The 15,113-nt window shown below is 52.0% G+C and overlaps 1 protein-coding gene across 2 annotated transcripts in view; it reads right to left on the bottom strand.

Moving 5' to 3' along the window:
• Window positions 1-2,319: 2,319 nt before the first annotated feature.
• GSG1L (GSG1 like) overlaps window positions 2,320-15,113 on the bottom strand; it is a 252,603-nt gene continuing 239,809 nt past the window's right edge. For both annotated transcript variants that reach the window (XM_027527610.1, XM_027527609.1), the window contains one exon: window positions 2,320-2,891. In XM_027527610.1, coding sequence (XP_027383411.1) covers window positions 2,794-2,891 — 98 coding nt within the window. In that variant the 3' untranslated portion in view covers window positions 2,320-2,793. The remainder of the gene's footprint in view (window positions 2,892-15,113) is intronic.

Here is a 15,113-nt window from a genome sequence, read left to right as displayed (position 1 = left end):
CTGTGATCCACTTGGCAACTTCAAAAGGATCCTAGAAGAGAATAAAGAGCTCCAAGGTACCCAGGGCCAGATTCCCATTGGACACGCCCCTGCCCAGTCTGAAGCTGGAGCTGCTGCAGCGGTTTCTTCTCGCCCAGCTGACCTCCTCACCCTGATATTCAAAGCCTTTTTATTTGAGTTCCAGTCTCTCTCCCAGACCCAGCTCCTGCCCCACACAGTAGGTCCACGATAGTTACTAGATGAATGAATCACTGACTTGATTAACAAATGCATGAATGAATGGGTGAATAAACACACATCTCCACCTGGGTGTCTCCCAGGCACCTGAGACTCAAGACATCTGAACCTGCCCCCACCTCCCCCCAGCCCCTAACCTGAGTGTCATCGCTGACTTTCCCCTCCCACCCTCCCACCCTCCCACATCAGCTCATTTTCCCTCCTGCCTGCCTCCTGAATCTGCCCTCACCGTGCTGTCCCAGGAACTCCACTCTGAACCAGTTCACCCTTTCCCCTCCTTTCACATGTGGTGAGGACAAGGACAGGGGCCATCCCCCCCACGTCTATTCTCTGCCCAGAGCTGCAGAGACCTTCCTGGGATGCTCAGCTGGGCACTCCCTGCTTTGCCTGAAAGCATCTCCCGTGGATCCTTCCTAAAGAGGCTTCAGTCCCTCCGGCTCCACTAACATCTGCGGCCTGATTTCTCATCCACTGCCCTTCTTTCTCTCTACATATCTGCCATCTAGACTATCCCAAAGTTCCTATGATGTTCCCAACTTTCTTTCCCTCTACACTCTTGCCTGCCTGACATCTAGACAACGTCATATCTCAGCTTAAATGTCATTTTCCCAAAGGAGCCTCCCACGAGCCCCACTCCCTCCTACAAGCAGGTGCTGCCTATGGGCTTCTGCAGCACACACACTCCCACCCCCGCCAACTTCCTCTCATTGAGAAAACAGCAAAGACCGACAGAGCGTTTATGTGCCAGGCTCTGTTCTAAAGGCACGTATATTAGCTCCTTTAACCCTCAGAAGAACTTTAAGAAGTATGTGTACTGATAATCCCCACATGCCCACAGGGGTGAGGCACAGAGAGGTCAGGTAACGTGCCCCCGATCTCAAGTAGAGGAGCTGGAATCGGCACCCAGGCTGCCTGGTCCCAGAGCACTCCACACACTGTTCTGTCTTCACCTGTCTAGTTTGTGTCCTGCCCATCTGTGAGCTCTTTGAAGACAGACACTGTCTCTGAATTAGCATCCTATCTCAAGTGCCTGCCACAGTGTTTGGCACACAGTAGGAACACAAGGAATTGTATCATTGAGTAGATGGATACACAGATGGATGGCTGAATAATGAGGGCAGGTGATACGTGAACGGATGGATGGATGGATGTCTGGTAAAAGGAAGAATGACCACTGATGGGTGGATAATGGACGGACAAATGGATAGATGGATGAATGAATGGATGCGGGGATGGGTTATGGATGGATGGATGGATAGATGGGAGGATGAATGGACAGACAAATGGATAGATGGACGGATGAATGGATGGGGGATGGGTGATGGATGGATAGATGGGTGGATGAATGGATGGACAAATGGATAGATGGATGGATGAATGGATGTGGGGATGGGTTATGGATGGATGGATGGATGATGAATGGATGGAAGGATAGATGGGTGGATGATGGATGGATGGATGGATGGATGGATCGATGAATGATTGGTTGGATGATGTGTTTATAGAAGAATGAAGAACAACATTCTCTCCTTGAGGGAAATTTCTAGAAATCCTTTGGGAAGGGACAAGGCCTCTTGGAGTCAGGAGTCCTAATTCAAACCCTTAACCCTGCTTTTGCTAGCTCTGTGATCTTGGGCAAGATGCTTCATCTCTGTGACCCTAAGTTCCCTCATCTTCATAATAGGAATCTGTTTCTTCAGGCATCTAAGCCCTAAGGTTTGATATAAATGTGACTCTAGACACAGGGTAAAGGGTCCCCATGGGGGTCAGGGTGGCTGAGGGCCTGGGTTTGAGGGCCTATCTATGGCCCTCTCCAGTGTCCTGCCTGCCTGGCACCCACCTCCCCACCCTCTGGAATCCAAGAGAGCCTGCCAGCCTGGCTCTATCCTGACCCCACCCCCCCAACCCAGTCTCAGCTACAGGACCACCCCCCTTTCCTCCCACCCACCCACACTTCAGCATCTAACCCTGACCAGCACACTCAGGGCTGTCTTATCTTCAGGCTCCTTAGAGACCTGATAGGGTGGGGCCACGAAGGGGCAGCCACAGCCCAGAGAGCAACTGGCCTCCACACGCAGCAAGAAAACAGATCCAACAAGCATTTATTGAGTCCCTGCTCTGTGCCTGCAGTGGGACCCTCCCCCGCTGCGGGGCCAAGGCCACAGCCCCTCTTTCAAGAAACCCCACTCATTCCCTGTCCCCAACAGGGGACCTCCGAGACTTCCTGGCTGGCTTGTGGGTCCCAGCCCTTTAGCGGCCAAGGTCCGTATCCTTCTCAGCATCCCAGCCGCACCCAGCAGGGTTCTGCACGTGACGGAGGCAGGAGTCAGGAGTGGCTGTCCCCAAGTCATACTGTGCAGCCCCTCAGACGCCCTGGCCCCAATTCCAGGACGCTGAGACCCAGGCAGCCGTGGGCAGGGCAGCCCACGTGTCTCCCACGCAGGCTGGCTGAGTTCACAGCATGCAGGCCAGGTTCCAAAGGCACCAGACCAGTGATCCTGCGGCAGGGGGCTGGTGCTGATGATGGCCCGGGGTCTGGAACCAGGCTGTTCACGGTCACACCCAGTGCCCCAGGACCCAGCACTGGCGGTTCAGCTCTGCTGCCTCGTGTGCAGAGCTCCGGGGCCAGGAATCTCCCATGTGTGGCTGGTGTCCTGCCAAGGGGACAGGGTGGTCAGTGCTGACAGCTGCCTTCCTCCACCTATGCGCCACCGCCCCCTCCCACTCCCCATCCACCCATTTGTCCACCCACACGCAACTCTCCACCCACTCACTGTTCCATTCAGCATCTCACTATCCACTTACCCAACTCTCCGTCTCTGCCACACCCCCATCAGCCACTCTCTGCCCACCCATCCACCAACACCTAGACATCTGCCTGCCAACACCCGCTGCCATCCACTCACCAACCCACCAATATACCTACCATTCCGCTCACACACTATCCCCACCATGACTCCCCGAGCCTTAAAACCCATTCAAGCATCTCCCACCTATCAACACATCACACACCCGCCAACATCCCATCCATCCTCGCAGCAGCCCAGAACACTCCCACCAGCCCTGCTCTCCACACACACATCTACCCATCACCCAAAACACCCACCCATCCACCCGCCCGGCCACTTTTCACCTCACCCACCTACTTGTCTGCTTCCCAACCTACCAACACATCCACACCCACACGTCAAGTCTCCAGCCCTTAACTCACAGACATTCTCATCCAACTATTGCCCACTGCCCAACCACCAACCCTGCACACGCACCTGCCCTCACTTCATCCACCCCACTCAAGCCATCCACCCACCCTCTTTCCACCCTTCACCCACCCAAAGGCTTCCCCTGTCTCCCACCACCCCTCAACCCCATCCGGCTTCCCTGGGGTCCACTGCGTGCTCCCAATATGCTCAAGGCACTATGGGAGGGTTAGAAGGAGAATCGTGTAGATGACTCCAGAGCCGCGACCTTACTTGACCCTTACTTGATGCTTACTTGAGCGAGCGAGTATGTGGACATCCGAAAGCCAGCCCTGAGCTGCTCCCTGGGCCAAGGCAGGGGGCAGCCTCTATGACCACAGCCTCTGCTCCGCCTGGGCAAGCAGAGGGGCTGGGAGGCTCATCTGATCCAACGTGCACGCTCACTCTTCTGTTTTTCTTGATTCTCGGAAGCTCGCTCCCCTGCCTTCACCCAAGCACCACCTTCATGTCTTCCTATCTCACTAGACCATTTCCATCTCCAAGTTGGGACCTGCTTCAAATGTCCTTGTACCTACTATCAAACTGAACCCTCAAAGCCCAGCTCAAATCTCTCCTCCTATAGGAAGCCCTCCAGACATCTGCTCTCTGGCCTCAGGGGTCTCCTTCTCTTAAGAGCACCCACCCTGAATGGTGCTCCACCAGCCTTTTCACTATGAGACCATTAACCCAGGAGAGAGATGGCTCAACCCCTGGAGAACATTCCATGGTGACTCCTTGGAGCCAGAAAGATGAGAACAAAGAGGAACGTGGGGAGGAGAGACTGCCTGGAATGGGGAGTGGGATGGGTGTGAAGGGCGAGGAAGCAAACTAGCTGCAAAGGAGCACTTAGAGTCCACACACCATGCTAGGTTGTCCCGAAAAGCCTGAACCCATTTTACAGATGAGGAAACTGAGGCTCAGCCAGCATAAGCAGCTGCCTTAGGATTCACAGCTACACTGCTGCTGGGTTGAATTAATTTCTTCTTGATTCCAAACTTCAGCATTTTTTTTTAATGTGTTCTGCTCAGATAACTTCTCATCCTTTAGGGTCAGACATCCCTCAGAGCAAGCCCCTTGAGGTGGAAATTCCTGCTGAAGCCAAGAATTCTTGCTTGCACACCTCCACGGGCGGGCAGCTCATTATTCTTCCTCCATGCCCAAAGCAGCTCTGACTATTGGGAGATTCTTCCTCATAACAAAGGCAGGAAGGGAACAGGCAAAGATGAGGAAGATTGTGCCAATGCTGGGGAGTGTGCACACGTCATTTTTTTTCCCCTTTGGCTTTTCTTCTGTTTTTAATATTCTTTAATGTTGGTGCTTTGCTAATTTTACTAGATTTTTTAAAAGGGGTGGAAAACATTTGGCAAACATTCGGCAAACATTCTGGAATTGTTTGGCCTTAGGAAAAACATTTGTTTTGGCCCCAGTCGCTGAAACAGTTGCATTCTTTGAAAGTGCTTGCTGCCAAGATATAGGTGTTGGGGTTTTTTTTTTAATCGAAAAGCAAATATTTGGTGTACAGAAAGGTTTGATTGTTTTTCTAAATGAGTATTTAGAAATGATTGTAGTTGCTCTTACCGTTGCCAACTAGCAGAACCTTGGAGAGTTTGATGGAACAGAGGGAAAGTCATCATGTGTTTTTAGGGGAAAGGAGGGGCCGTGATCCTTATCCTTCTTTGAGTAAAAATCAGGCTTCCTAGGACTTCCTCGCTGGTCTTAAGAATTTGCCTTCCAGCGCAGGGGACGTGGGTTCGATCCTTGGCCGAGGAACTGAGATCCCAGGTGCCACAGGACAACTAAGCCCGCCTGCCACAAGCAGGAGACTGGGGTTCAATCCCTGGGTCGGGAAGATCCCCAGGAGGAGGGCATGACAACCCTCTCCAGTATTCTTGCCTGGAGAATCCCATGGACAGAAGAGCCTGGCGGGCTATAGTCCATGGGGTCGCAAAGAGTCAGAAACCACTGAGCAAGTAAACGGCAGAGCTCGTGCAGCCTGGAGCCCGAGCCACAACTGGAGAGAAACCTGAGCGCCGCAACCGGAAGATCTCACATGCTGCGGCCAAGACCTGATGCAGACCAAAGTAAATACATATCTTTAAAAAAAATCAAATACAGGGGATTCTCTGACTGTCCAATGGTTAGAGCTCTGCACCCTCACTGCTCAGCGCTGCAAGCCACACAGCGAGGCCAAAACAAAAATCAAGCTTCCTGTTCCCTGGATCCCAGGAGAGGCTTGGGATCCAGAGTCATTTACAGTGGGAGGAGCCCTGTCCTCACCATGTACCCCACTGGCCTACCACGACTCCCCACTCACTTCCCTTCTCTGGGGCCCTTTACATTGGGGTCAATCACCAGCCAGGGGGGAAAAAAATCCTTATGGTACAGATCAGGGAATCCCACCTTAACATGTCCACTGGGCCCAAACCAATGACATAACAGGGTGAAGCGGTCAGAAGCAGCCTTTCCTTAGCTCTGGCCAACTGTTGCCCCAGGGAATGTGGGCTCCGATCTTCCAAAACGCTCAGAGAGACTGACAATCCGGATTTTGAAATCAAATCTCCTGGCTTCTAAGTGATTTTAAAGGGCTTTTCAAGGGCTTCCTGGTGGCTCAGCGGTAAAGAATTTGCCTGCAACAGGAGTTACAGTTTCTTCCCCCTGGGTTGGGAAGATCCCCTGGAGGAGGGCATGGCAACCCCCTCTAGTGTTCTTGCCTGGAGAATCCCATGGACAGAGGAGCCTGGTGGACTGCAGTCCATAGAGTCGCAAAAAGTCGAACACGACTGAAGCGACTTAGCACGCACACAAGGCTTTTAAAGCACTTAAAACCACCAGTGGGCCAAGCAGCATCTCCCAGGCTGGACTCAGCCTGCAGGAGCCACTTCTGACCTCTGACTTCTCCCTGGCCTGCATCTTTGTCCCCTGACTCTGTTCCATGGTTTGCACATTCTGGTCCCTGGGCCATGTGCTCTTCCCTGCTGTCCTCTGGCTGTTGAGCCCCCGGGTCCTCACCCAAATGCTCCCTCCTCTGCAAAGCACTCCATGGACCTCTGCACCCGTACACCAAGCTGCACGTCGTTCTCTCCCGTGACTGTCACTTTCTGTTGTCAAGATCCCTGCCACTAACCTGGAGAGACTCAGTGCTGGCGGGGACTGAGTCTGCTCCATCCTGGAGCCTGCAGCCCCCAGCAGCTGGCTGAGCCCAGAGCAAGCCCTGAGCTCATAAATGAAGAAACCACTCAGGAGGAGGATGGAGTGATCCCTGCACTGGAGGCCTAGGCACCCCCCCATCTTCCCGGATCAAATGGACATATTCTCTGTACATTTGAGAGGCTCTTCGCTCAGCCTCTCCTCCTTTGGGTACAGGCTTGTGGGTTGGGGGTGAACTGTACTTGGAGTCCAATCATCAAAGGTTCAAATCCAGGCTCTGCCAATAACAAGCTGAGCGACTTTTTTTTTTTTTTTTTTTTTTAAGCTGTTTGACTTTTGACAAGTGGCTTCATCTCTCTGGGCCTGCAAATGGATGTTAGTTGTAAAGGCATCAGCAGACCCAGCAAGCCCCTCTGCTAGAAGCCCTCCATTATGCAACCTCAGAGAGATGTAAAAATAACAAAATGCTCAGGGTAGAGGAGGTTGAGGTTCAGCCACCTTTCTTCACAGATGAGCAGGCCAAGGTCCATAGGTGGGAAGAGATTTGTCCAAGGCCTCACCCAGACGGTTGGCTGCAAGTACTGTGTTTTAAATCCCCTTGGCACCTCCCAGCATAGCAGAGTAGTCAACCCATAGGAGGTTCTCAGAAGTTGTGATTTATCTTCTCTTTTAGTCGAGACATTAAACATGAAGTTTTTTTTTAACATTCGGTCTCTTCCAGTCCTAACATCTCAATCCCTTAGTGGAGAATCGCCATCTTGAAATTCCCCAAGGCACTGAGATCCCAAGAGATCAGCTCTTAGCTCTGTTGAAATGTATGAAATTACAATCACTGTTCCAAAACAAATTCACTGGGTTGGAAGGGCCCGTCGAGACCAAGAATGGCATCACCAATGCGCAGAAAAGGAAATGGGGACAATCAGAGGGGAAGTGACATGTCCAAGGTGCTCTGAAGCTGGTAGAGCAATCAGTGAGGGTGGGGAGATGTCTGGTGTTGGCATTCTTGACCCCGTAGGAGCCGCGCCTGATACAGAAGAGCCAGATGGACTGCACCATCCACTGTCCAAGGTGCTGACTTGCTCTCCCCAGGACTCATGGGTCATATCCAGAGCCTACTGTCCCGGCTGCCCAATCTGGAACTCTTACCTCCAGACAGATATAGGATGTGGGAGAGAGATAGGGAGATGGATCAAGGTTGGCACTGAGCTGTCTGGCTTTGGATACCCTTCCAGCTAGTGACGTCATCACTCCTCTTCCACGGCTACCTGACTGCCTCTCCAGGTCAACCCTGCTCTGTCAATCTCTACCCTGAGGGTGCTTCTGAGACTCTCATATTTGGTAATATCTGGTCACTTGTTTCCTTCCATTTTCCTTTTCTAGGCTGTATACAACCCAAGGACACAGACTAGCTCTGCTTTTATTCATCACTGTGTCCCCAGCACTCAGCACAATTTCACACACAGTGTTGAGAGCATAGATTTGTTGAAAGAATAAACAATGGAGGACTAGGGAAGAAGAGCAGGTTTGTGTGGGATTCCTGCTAGGGGGAAGGCTGAGTTTTCCAGCCTGCTTTGGGGGTGGCTTGTCCTAGGAGATCAAATGGAATTCCATCCCTCTCTTCATTCAAGTCTAGCTTCTGGGGACTGACCGTTTTACATTCTCTTCATCTCTTTTCCACACTTGGGATCAGGCTGAGTCCACGGGACCTGCCACCTTTCCCCAGAGCCACTGATTCCTTCGTTTCTTTGTTTGCTGAGCACCTACTCTGTGTCAGCCTCCCCACTGGGTGCTGGGTCTGGAGACATGAGTGAGATGCAGACCTGTCCTCTGAATGCTCACAGCCTAGTGAGGGGGAAGAGACGACAAAAGCAGGACTGCCCTGGTGGTGCAGTGGATAAGAATCCGTCTGCCAGTGCAGGGGACACAGGTTTGATTCCTGGTCTGGGAAGATCCCACATGCCGAGGAGCAATTAAGCCCATGCAACACAGCTACTGAGCCCAAGCTCTGGAGCCTGTGCTTTGTAACAAGAGAAGCCACTGCAATGAGAGGCCTGTGCCCCGCAGCTAGAAAGCAGCTCCTGCTCACCACAAATAGAGGAAAACCCGAGTGAAGCAACGAAGACCCAGTGCAGCCAGAAATAAATTTAAAAAGAGAGAGAGATGACAGGAGAAAACATTCCTCCAGTTCTCACTGTGCCCTGCGTTCATTGACTCATGCAATCCTCAAAAATGGAAGTTAGGTGCCATCACTATGCCCATCATACAGATGAAGAAACCCAGGTCCAGACAGGTTACATCCTTGAGGTTTCACCCCTGGAATTTGAACCTAAGCAGCTTCACTCTAAAGGCTGGGCTTGGAAACACTGTAAACCTCTCTCTCTCATCTATTCAAATGTCAGGGCAGGGAAATGCAGAGGTGAACACAACCTCCTCTGTTGGGACCGGAGAGGGGGTTGATTGCTAGCTACTCCTGGACATCTGAGCTAGACTTGGAAAGCCCCATGAAGCTCAAAATTCCACCGATAGGTTTTTTATTTTTTTTTGCCAAACGGAGGCGGGGAGCAGGTCACTTCAGGCAGAAGGAACAGACTGTGAAATAGGTCCTTGGCAGGTAAATGAGGCTTTTTGGAGGTGTGAAAAACATAGCAATGGTGGCTGGAGGAAGGCAAGATGGTCTGTAAGGCTGGAAAGCCCGGCACACAGGGCTGGAGGGGTAAGGAGCAGAGGGCTGCAACTGCAAAGATGCTGGGTGCCAGGTGTAAGCGACCCGGCAGCCCCCCAGGGAATACACGGTTCCTCCTGTACCTGGGGTTTCTTCTGCGTCATCAGACTTACCTGATGCAGATTCCTGGCCTGCCCCGAACTAAGGGGGGCAAAAAGGGACATAAAGAAGAACAATGACCCAGCTTGAGCTTGGAGTCACCCAGACTTGTGAGCCAAGAAAAATAACGTTGTTGCTCGAAATCCAAGGAACTTATATGAGGATGAAGTGAGCTGGACCATTCACTGGAAAGGTCCTGAGGAGCAACCCTGTTCCAGGCACGAATGTGGTGACAAGGTCCCCGTCCTCCTGACATTTCCATTCCAGTGGGGAGAGAGTTAGCAGAGAAGGATTCCGAGAGTGCTGAGTGACTGAAAGAAAGCTGAAGCAGGGGTGGGATGGTGGGAGAAGGCTTCTTGGGGAATGTCTGGGAGGAGTCGGCACAGACCTCATACCTATCCCACCAAGGATGCTCTCATGGGAGGGTTTGGGTTGGGAGGGGGTGAAGAAGATATGATTCAGGTGGTATCTTTGGGGGATGGATGGGAAGAGTCATGACTCCAGAAGCAGCGATTTCCACCCAGAAGCTGCTGAATAGCCCAGTGAGTGAGTGATAGTCCTTTTGGTCATGTCTGACTCTGCAATGCTGTGGACTGTAGCCCGCCAGGCTCCTCTGTCCATGGGATTCTCCAGGCAAGAATACTGGAGTGGGCTGCCATTCCCTTCTCCAGGGAATCTTCCCAACCCAGGGATCGAACATGGGTCTCCCGCATTGCAGAGATTCTTTACCATCTGAGCTACCAGGGAAGCCTGCTGCTGCTGCTGCTAAGTCGCTTCAGTCGTGTCCAACTCTGTGTGACCCCAGAAACGGCAGCCCACCAGGCTCCCCCGTCCCTGGGATTCTCCAGGCAAGAACACTAGAGTGGGTTGCCATTTCCTTCTCCAATGCATGAAAGTGAAAAGTGAAAGTGAAAAGTGAAAGTGAAGTCGCTCAGTTGTGTCCAACTCTTAGTGACCCCATGGACTGCAGCCTACCAGGCTCCTCTGTCCATGGGATTTTCCAGGCAAGAGTACTGGAGTGGGTTGCCATTCCCTTCTCCAGGGAATCTTCCCAACCCAGGGATCGAACATGGGTCTCCTGCATTGCAGAGATTCTTTACCATCTGAGCCACCAGGGAAGCAGAGCAAGTGACAAAATGAAGACTCCCTCCTGGCAGGAGCCTGGGGCCAGGTGTTGCTCAGAGTCTGGTCCATGGAGCAGCAGAAGCAGCAGCCCTGGAAATGCAGGATCCCAGGCTCCACCCTCCTCAGCCAGAAACTCCAGCGGGGCCCGGGAATCTGTGTTCCAAGAAGCTGGAAACTCTGGGGTGGGACTGGGAAATCCGTGTTTCAAGGAGTCTTCCAGGGAATTCTGATACTGACGCTGGCTTGGCTCTCTCTACCTCAGTGCCAGGGTCTCAGAAATCTGCAAGCTGTGTGCCCAGCAAGCTGGCATTGATATTTATTTCAGAAATATTGTCTGGTTCCATTTTAATAAAGGAAGCCAACTCAGGCAGTACTATATTGGATCTGATTTTGGTCTAATAAAAATGCCAAGTTGCTCCGAGCCCAGAAAAGTCTTCCTTGAAATTCCCTCTGCTATTCTGAGGGCAGCAGCGGCAGAGACACGTCTAGACAGAGCTCTCAGAAGCCACCTCTGTACCCGGCGAGTGACAGCCTCTCAGCCAGCCCAGCCTCACAGACACACCTGGCAAAGTCAGAAGCTTGTCTTGGGCATTGAACTTGACAGCTGCAATCAGCTGCAAACCCCAGTTGCCCCTAAAAGGAAGACTCAAACACCTGGACCATATGGCAGCATCGCCTCCATGAAATGTCACATCTGAGGAGCTCCTGAGCTAGCTGGTGGCACTGCAGAGCCCCAAAGGTAGGTTTCAAAACCAAACGCTTTGCTCAGAAAAAAAAATAAAAACAAGTGGCAGAATCTATATCACAGTAACCCCAGAAAAAAAATAGCAACTTTTAGAACAGTTAAGAAAAGCAAAAGCTCATGTAACTGTTTATATAAAAGTGAGTTCTCAAGGGGGATACAGTGTGAGAAAATGAGAAGTTTAAAGCAGTAATTGAGCACCTACTGTGTGCCACGCACTGTTCTAGGCTCTCAGGATACAGGTGTGAACAAAACAGAAGATAAGGTGCCTAGGATTTCCCTGGTGGTCCAGTGATTACGAATCTACCTGCCAATGCAAAGGACATGGGTTTCAATCCCTGGTCTGGGAAAATCCCACATGCCTCGGGGCAAATAAAGCCACAACTTCTGAGCCTGTGCTCTAGAGCCCTCGAGCTGCAAATACCGAAGCCCGCGCGCCTAGTTTGTGCTCTGCGACAAGAGAGCCATCGCAGAGAAGCCTGCACAATGCAATTAGAGAGTAGCCCCTGCTCACCACAGCTAGAGAAAGCTTGTGCGCAGCAACAAAGACCCAGCACAGCCAAAAAGAAGTGATAAATTAATTATTATATTATTATATATTGGGCTTCCCAGGTGGCTCAGTGGGTAAAGAATCTGCCTGCAATGCAGGAGACACAAGAGACGTAGATTTGATCCCTGGGTTGGGAAGATCCCCTGGAGAAGGGCACGGCAACCCACTCCAGTATTCTTGCCTGGAGGGTACCATGGACAGAGGAGCCTGGCGGGCTACAGTCCATTGTGTGTCCACAATGAGTCAGACACAGCCGAAGCGACTGAGCACACACACATTACTGTATTATTAATTAATATGCAATATTAATTAATTGATAAATTATTAATTAAGAAGAGACAGGGTGCCTAATCTCATGGAACCCAGCGGAGAAAGGCAACAAAACCAAAACCAGGTGTGCAAATATAATTTCAAAGAGGTATGGACACAGTGAAGAAAACAGTGATACGAGGTTGACAGGGGAAGCTGGTGCAGGTTAGGGGAGCTTCTCTGAGCAAGTGGCCTTCAGCTGAGATTAGAGAGGAGACGGAGCCAGCCAAGCAAAGATTTAGAGAAAGAGCATTCCGGGTGGGGAGAAGGACATGTGCAAAGGTCCTGGGGTGGGGGGTGGGGAATGAGTTTTACTTGTTCAAGAAAGAGAAAGGCCATGGTGGTTGGAGCCAAATGAGGCAGGGGAGAGAGGGAAGAGATGAGGTGAGGAGTTTGGGGGCCAGAGCAGGAACAGCCTGGTTCCCAGGATAAAGGGAAAGAGTTACATGCCAAGCTGAGCCATCCTGCCCAGAGATCCCACCAGAAATCTTGACAAAGTCAGTCCACGTCTCAGAGCCTCAGTCTCGCCGTCTATACAATAAGAACAACTACCCTCCTTCCCAGGGCTGTGCCAGCGGCTATGAAGTGCTCAGCAGAACCTGCACTCAGTAAGTGTTTAATAACGCGGGCTCCCTGGCACTCCTTCTCCCCCGTGCCTCCTGCTGGGGAGTCAGGCCACCACCAGATCTGAACAGTTGCTCAGCACAGAAATATTGCAAAACGCATCCAGGCATTTCCAAAACATTTTCTTGGCCCAAACTCCACCAGCAGCTAAGAGGCCACATTCTGCAGATGGTGTCATTTCCCTGGATGGTGGTATCAGGCTGCTCTCTAGCCCATGACCCATGTGAGAACCCAGTCCATTGTGGCTGGGCCCTGCACCCCCAAAGGCTTCCTGGGGTATGCATGGGGTATGGCAGACCATCCCTGATGACTCGGGGTATGGGCTCTGGAACCAGACAGGCTGGGCACACATCCACTTCCTGGCACAACCATAACCTGCCTGGGCCTCACTTTCCCTGTCTGTAAAATGGGTCTATCAGTTCAGTTCAGTTCAGTAGCTGAGTTGTGACTGACTGTTTGCGACCCCATGGACTGCAGCACACCGGGCTTCCCTGTTCATCACCAACTCCTGGAGCTTGCTCAAACTCACCTCCATCGAGTCGGTGATGCCATCCAACCAACTCACCCTCTGTCACGCCCTTCTCCTCCTGCCTTCCCAGAATCAGGGTCTTTTCCAGTGAGTCAGTTCTTCACATCAGGTAGCCAAAGTATTGGAGCTTCAGCTTCAGCATCAGTCCTTCCAATGAATATTCAGGACTGATTTCCTTTAGGATGGACTGGTTGGATCTCCTTGCAGTCCAAGGGACCGTCAAGAGTCTTCTCCAACACTACAGTTCAAAAGCATCAATTCTTCAGCGCTCAGCTTTATGGCCCAACTCTCATATATGTTTGGGGTTAGATGAGAGGGAGAAGATCAACGTAAAGTCCTCAGAGCATCCACAAGGGTGAGATATTGCCATCAGACCTGGTGGGGCTGACGGAGCTCTTCCGGTTGGCTGTTTTCCTAAGTCCAGGTATCATCATTATAGCTGTCGAATTCAACCAAGCCGGAACACCCGGAGACGAAGTACCCCTCTCTTTCCTCTTCTCCACCCTTCCCTCACTCAGCAGGATGAGGCATCTGGCCTCTTGTCACAGTGGCTGCGCTGACCCCATGGTGGCTCTGGCCAACACTACAGAAGCGCTTTGGGAGCTCCCGGGCCCAGACTCAGCTTCTTCATCTCCATGTTCCAGAGCCCTGCATGCAACGCCCAGCCCAGAGAAGCATCTTTAGCAAAGATTTGTTGAATACGTGAGTGAATCAATGACTTTCACGTGGCCACACACAGCCCACTTCAGGACAATGACAGTGACCGGGGCCCTCCAGCCAGCATCCTGCCCACGCTCTGCTGCCCCTGCCCCCAGCTCCAACAGCAGACCGGGTCTTTCTCTACCTCCCTGTTCGAACTCTGAGTCCCCAGCGCCTCCACTGGTACCGGAGGAAAGACAGCCAACCCACTAGCTTGGCTACCTGATGAAAGGCAGGCCTGGCAGAGGCACTGTGGGGTCCACACTTCCTTTCTTCCCCGAGAAGCTGGGGTTTGAAAAACCTCTGGGAGCTGCAGCCCCTTCTCCACCAGCTTCCCTGCTTCTCATTCTCTTTTTAAAAGCTACCTAATTTTTTACAGTAATTTTATTTTATTCATTTATTTATTTATTGGCCATACCACACAGCACGTGGGTGTCTCCCAGCCAGGGATCAAACCTACGCCCCCTGCATAGGAAGCACAGAGTTTTAACCACTGGACCACCAGAGAAGCCCTTCCATGGTTCTATTTGAGCCCCAGGGTGTTAGGACCTCGTGGCTTCTCCATCTCTCCCCACCCTATATGACCCTAGACCATCTCAGCAGTCCCCCAGCTTCAACGGCCTCTGTTCTCAACCTTACACACCCCTAAAACTCTACACAGATGCCGTATCATCGCATCCCCCTCAAACTCATCCTCTCCGTTTCCATCAGTGGGTGACATCTGACCCTTGACAGCTAACTCGAAACTTCCGAGCATATCCTAGGTTCCTGGCCCGCTCCTCACCTCCAATCAGACAAGCTGATGTTGTGGGTGCCCATCCCCCCAAGTGAAGCCTGTTGCTCATCTCCTGTGCAGACTTCCTCCAATCCACCCCAGGAGATTCATGCACCCCACCCCACCCCACTCCAGCAGCCCTCACACAAGGCCCAAGGAGAGTTGCTGTCATGGTTGGGGGGATAACTCGGACCACGTGCTTGGCCCTGGCTCCCCGAGTCCCCCAGCGGAGGCTCTGCTGATGACCACTTGGAAGGTGACTTTCACCTGCCACTGCCTTTCCCTACGGAGCCTGCCTGCCGGGTGCCTATTTGCACTT

The sequence above is a fragment of the Bos indicus x Bos taurus genome, chromosome 25 (genome assembly GCF_003369695.1).
Source record: "Bos indicus x Bos taurus breed Angus x Brahman F1 hybrid chromosome 25, Bos_hybrid_MaternalHap_v2.0, whole genome shotgun sequence".
Classification (NCBI taxonomy): domain Eukaryota; kingdom Metazoa; phylum Chordata; class Mammalia; order Artiodactyla; family Bovidae; genus Bos; species Bos indicus x Bos taurus.
This window is presented reverse-complemented; position numbering and strand designations above follow the sequence as displayed.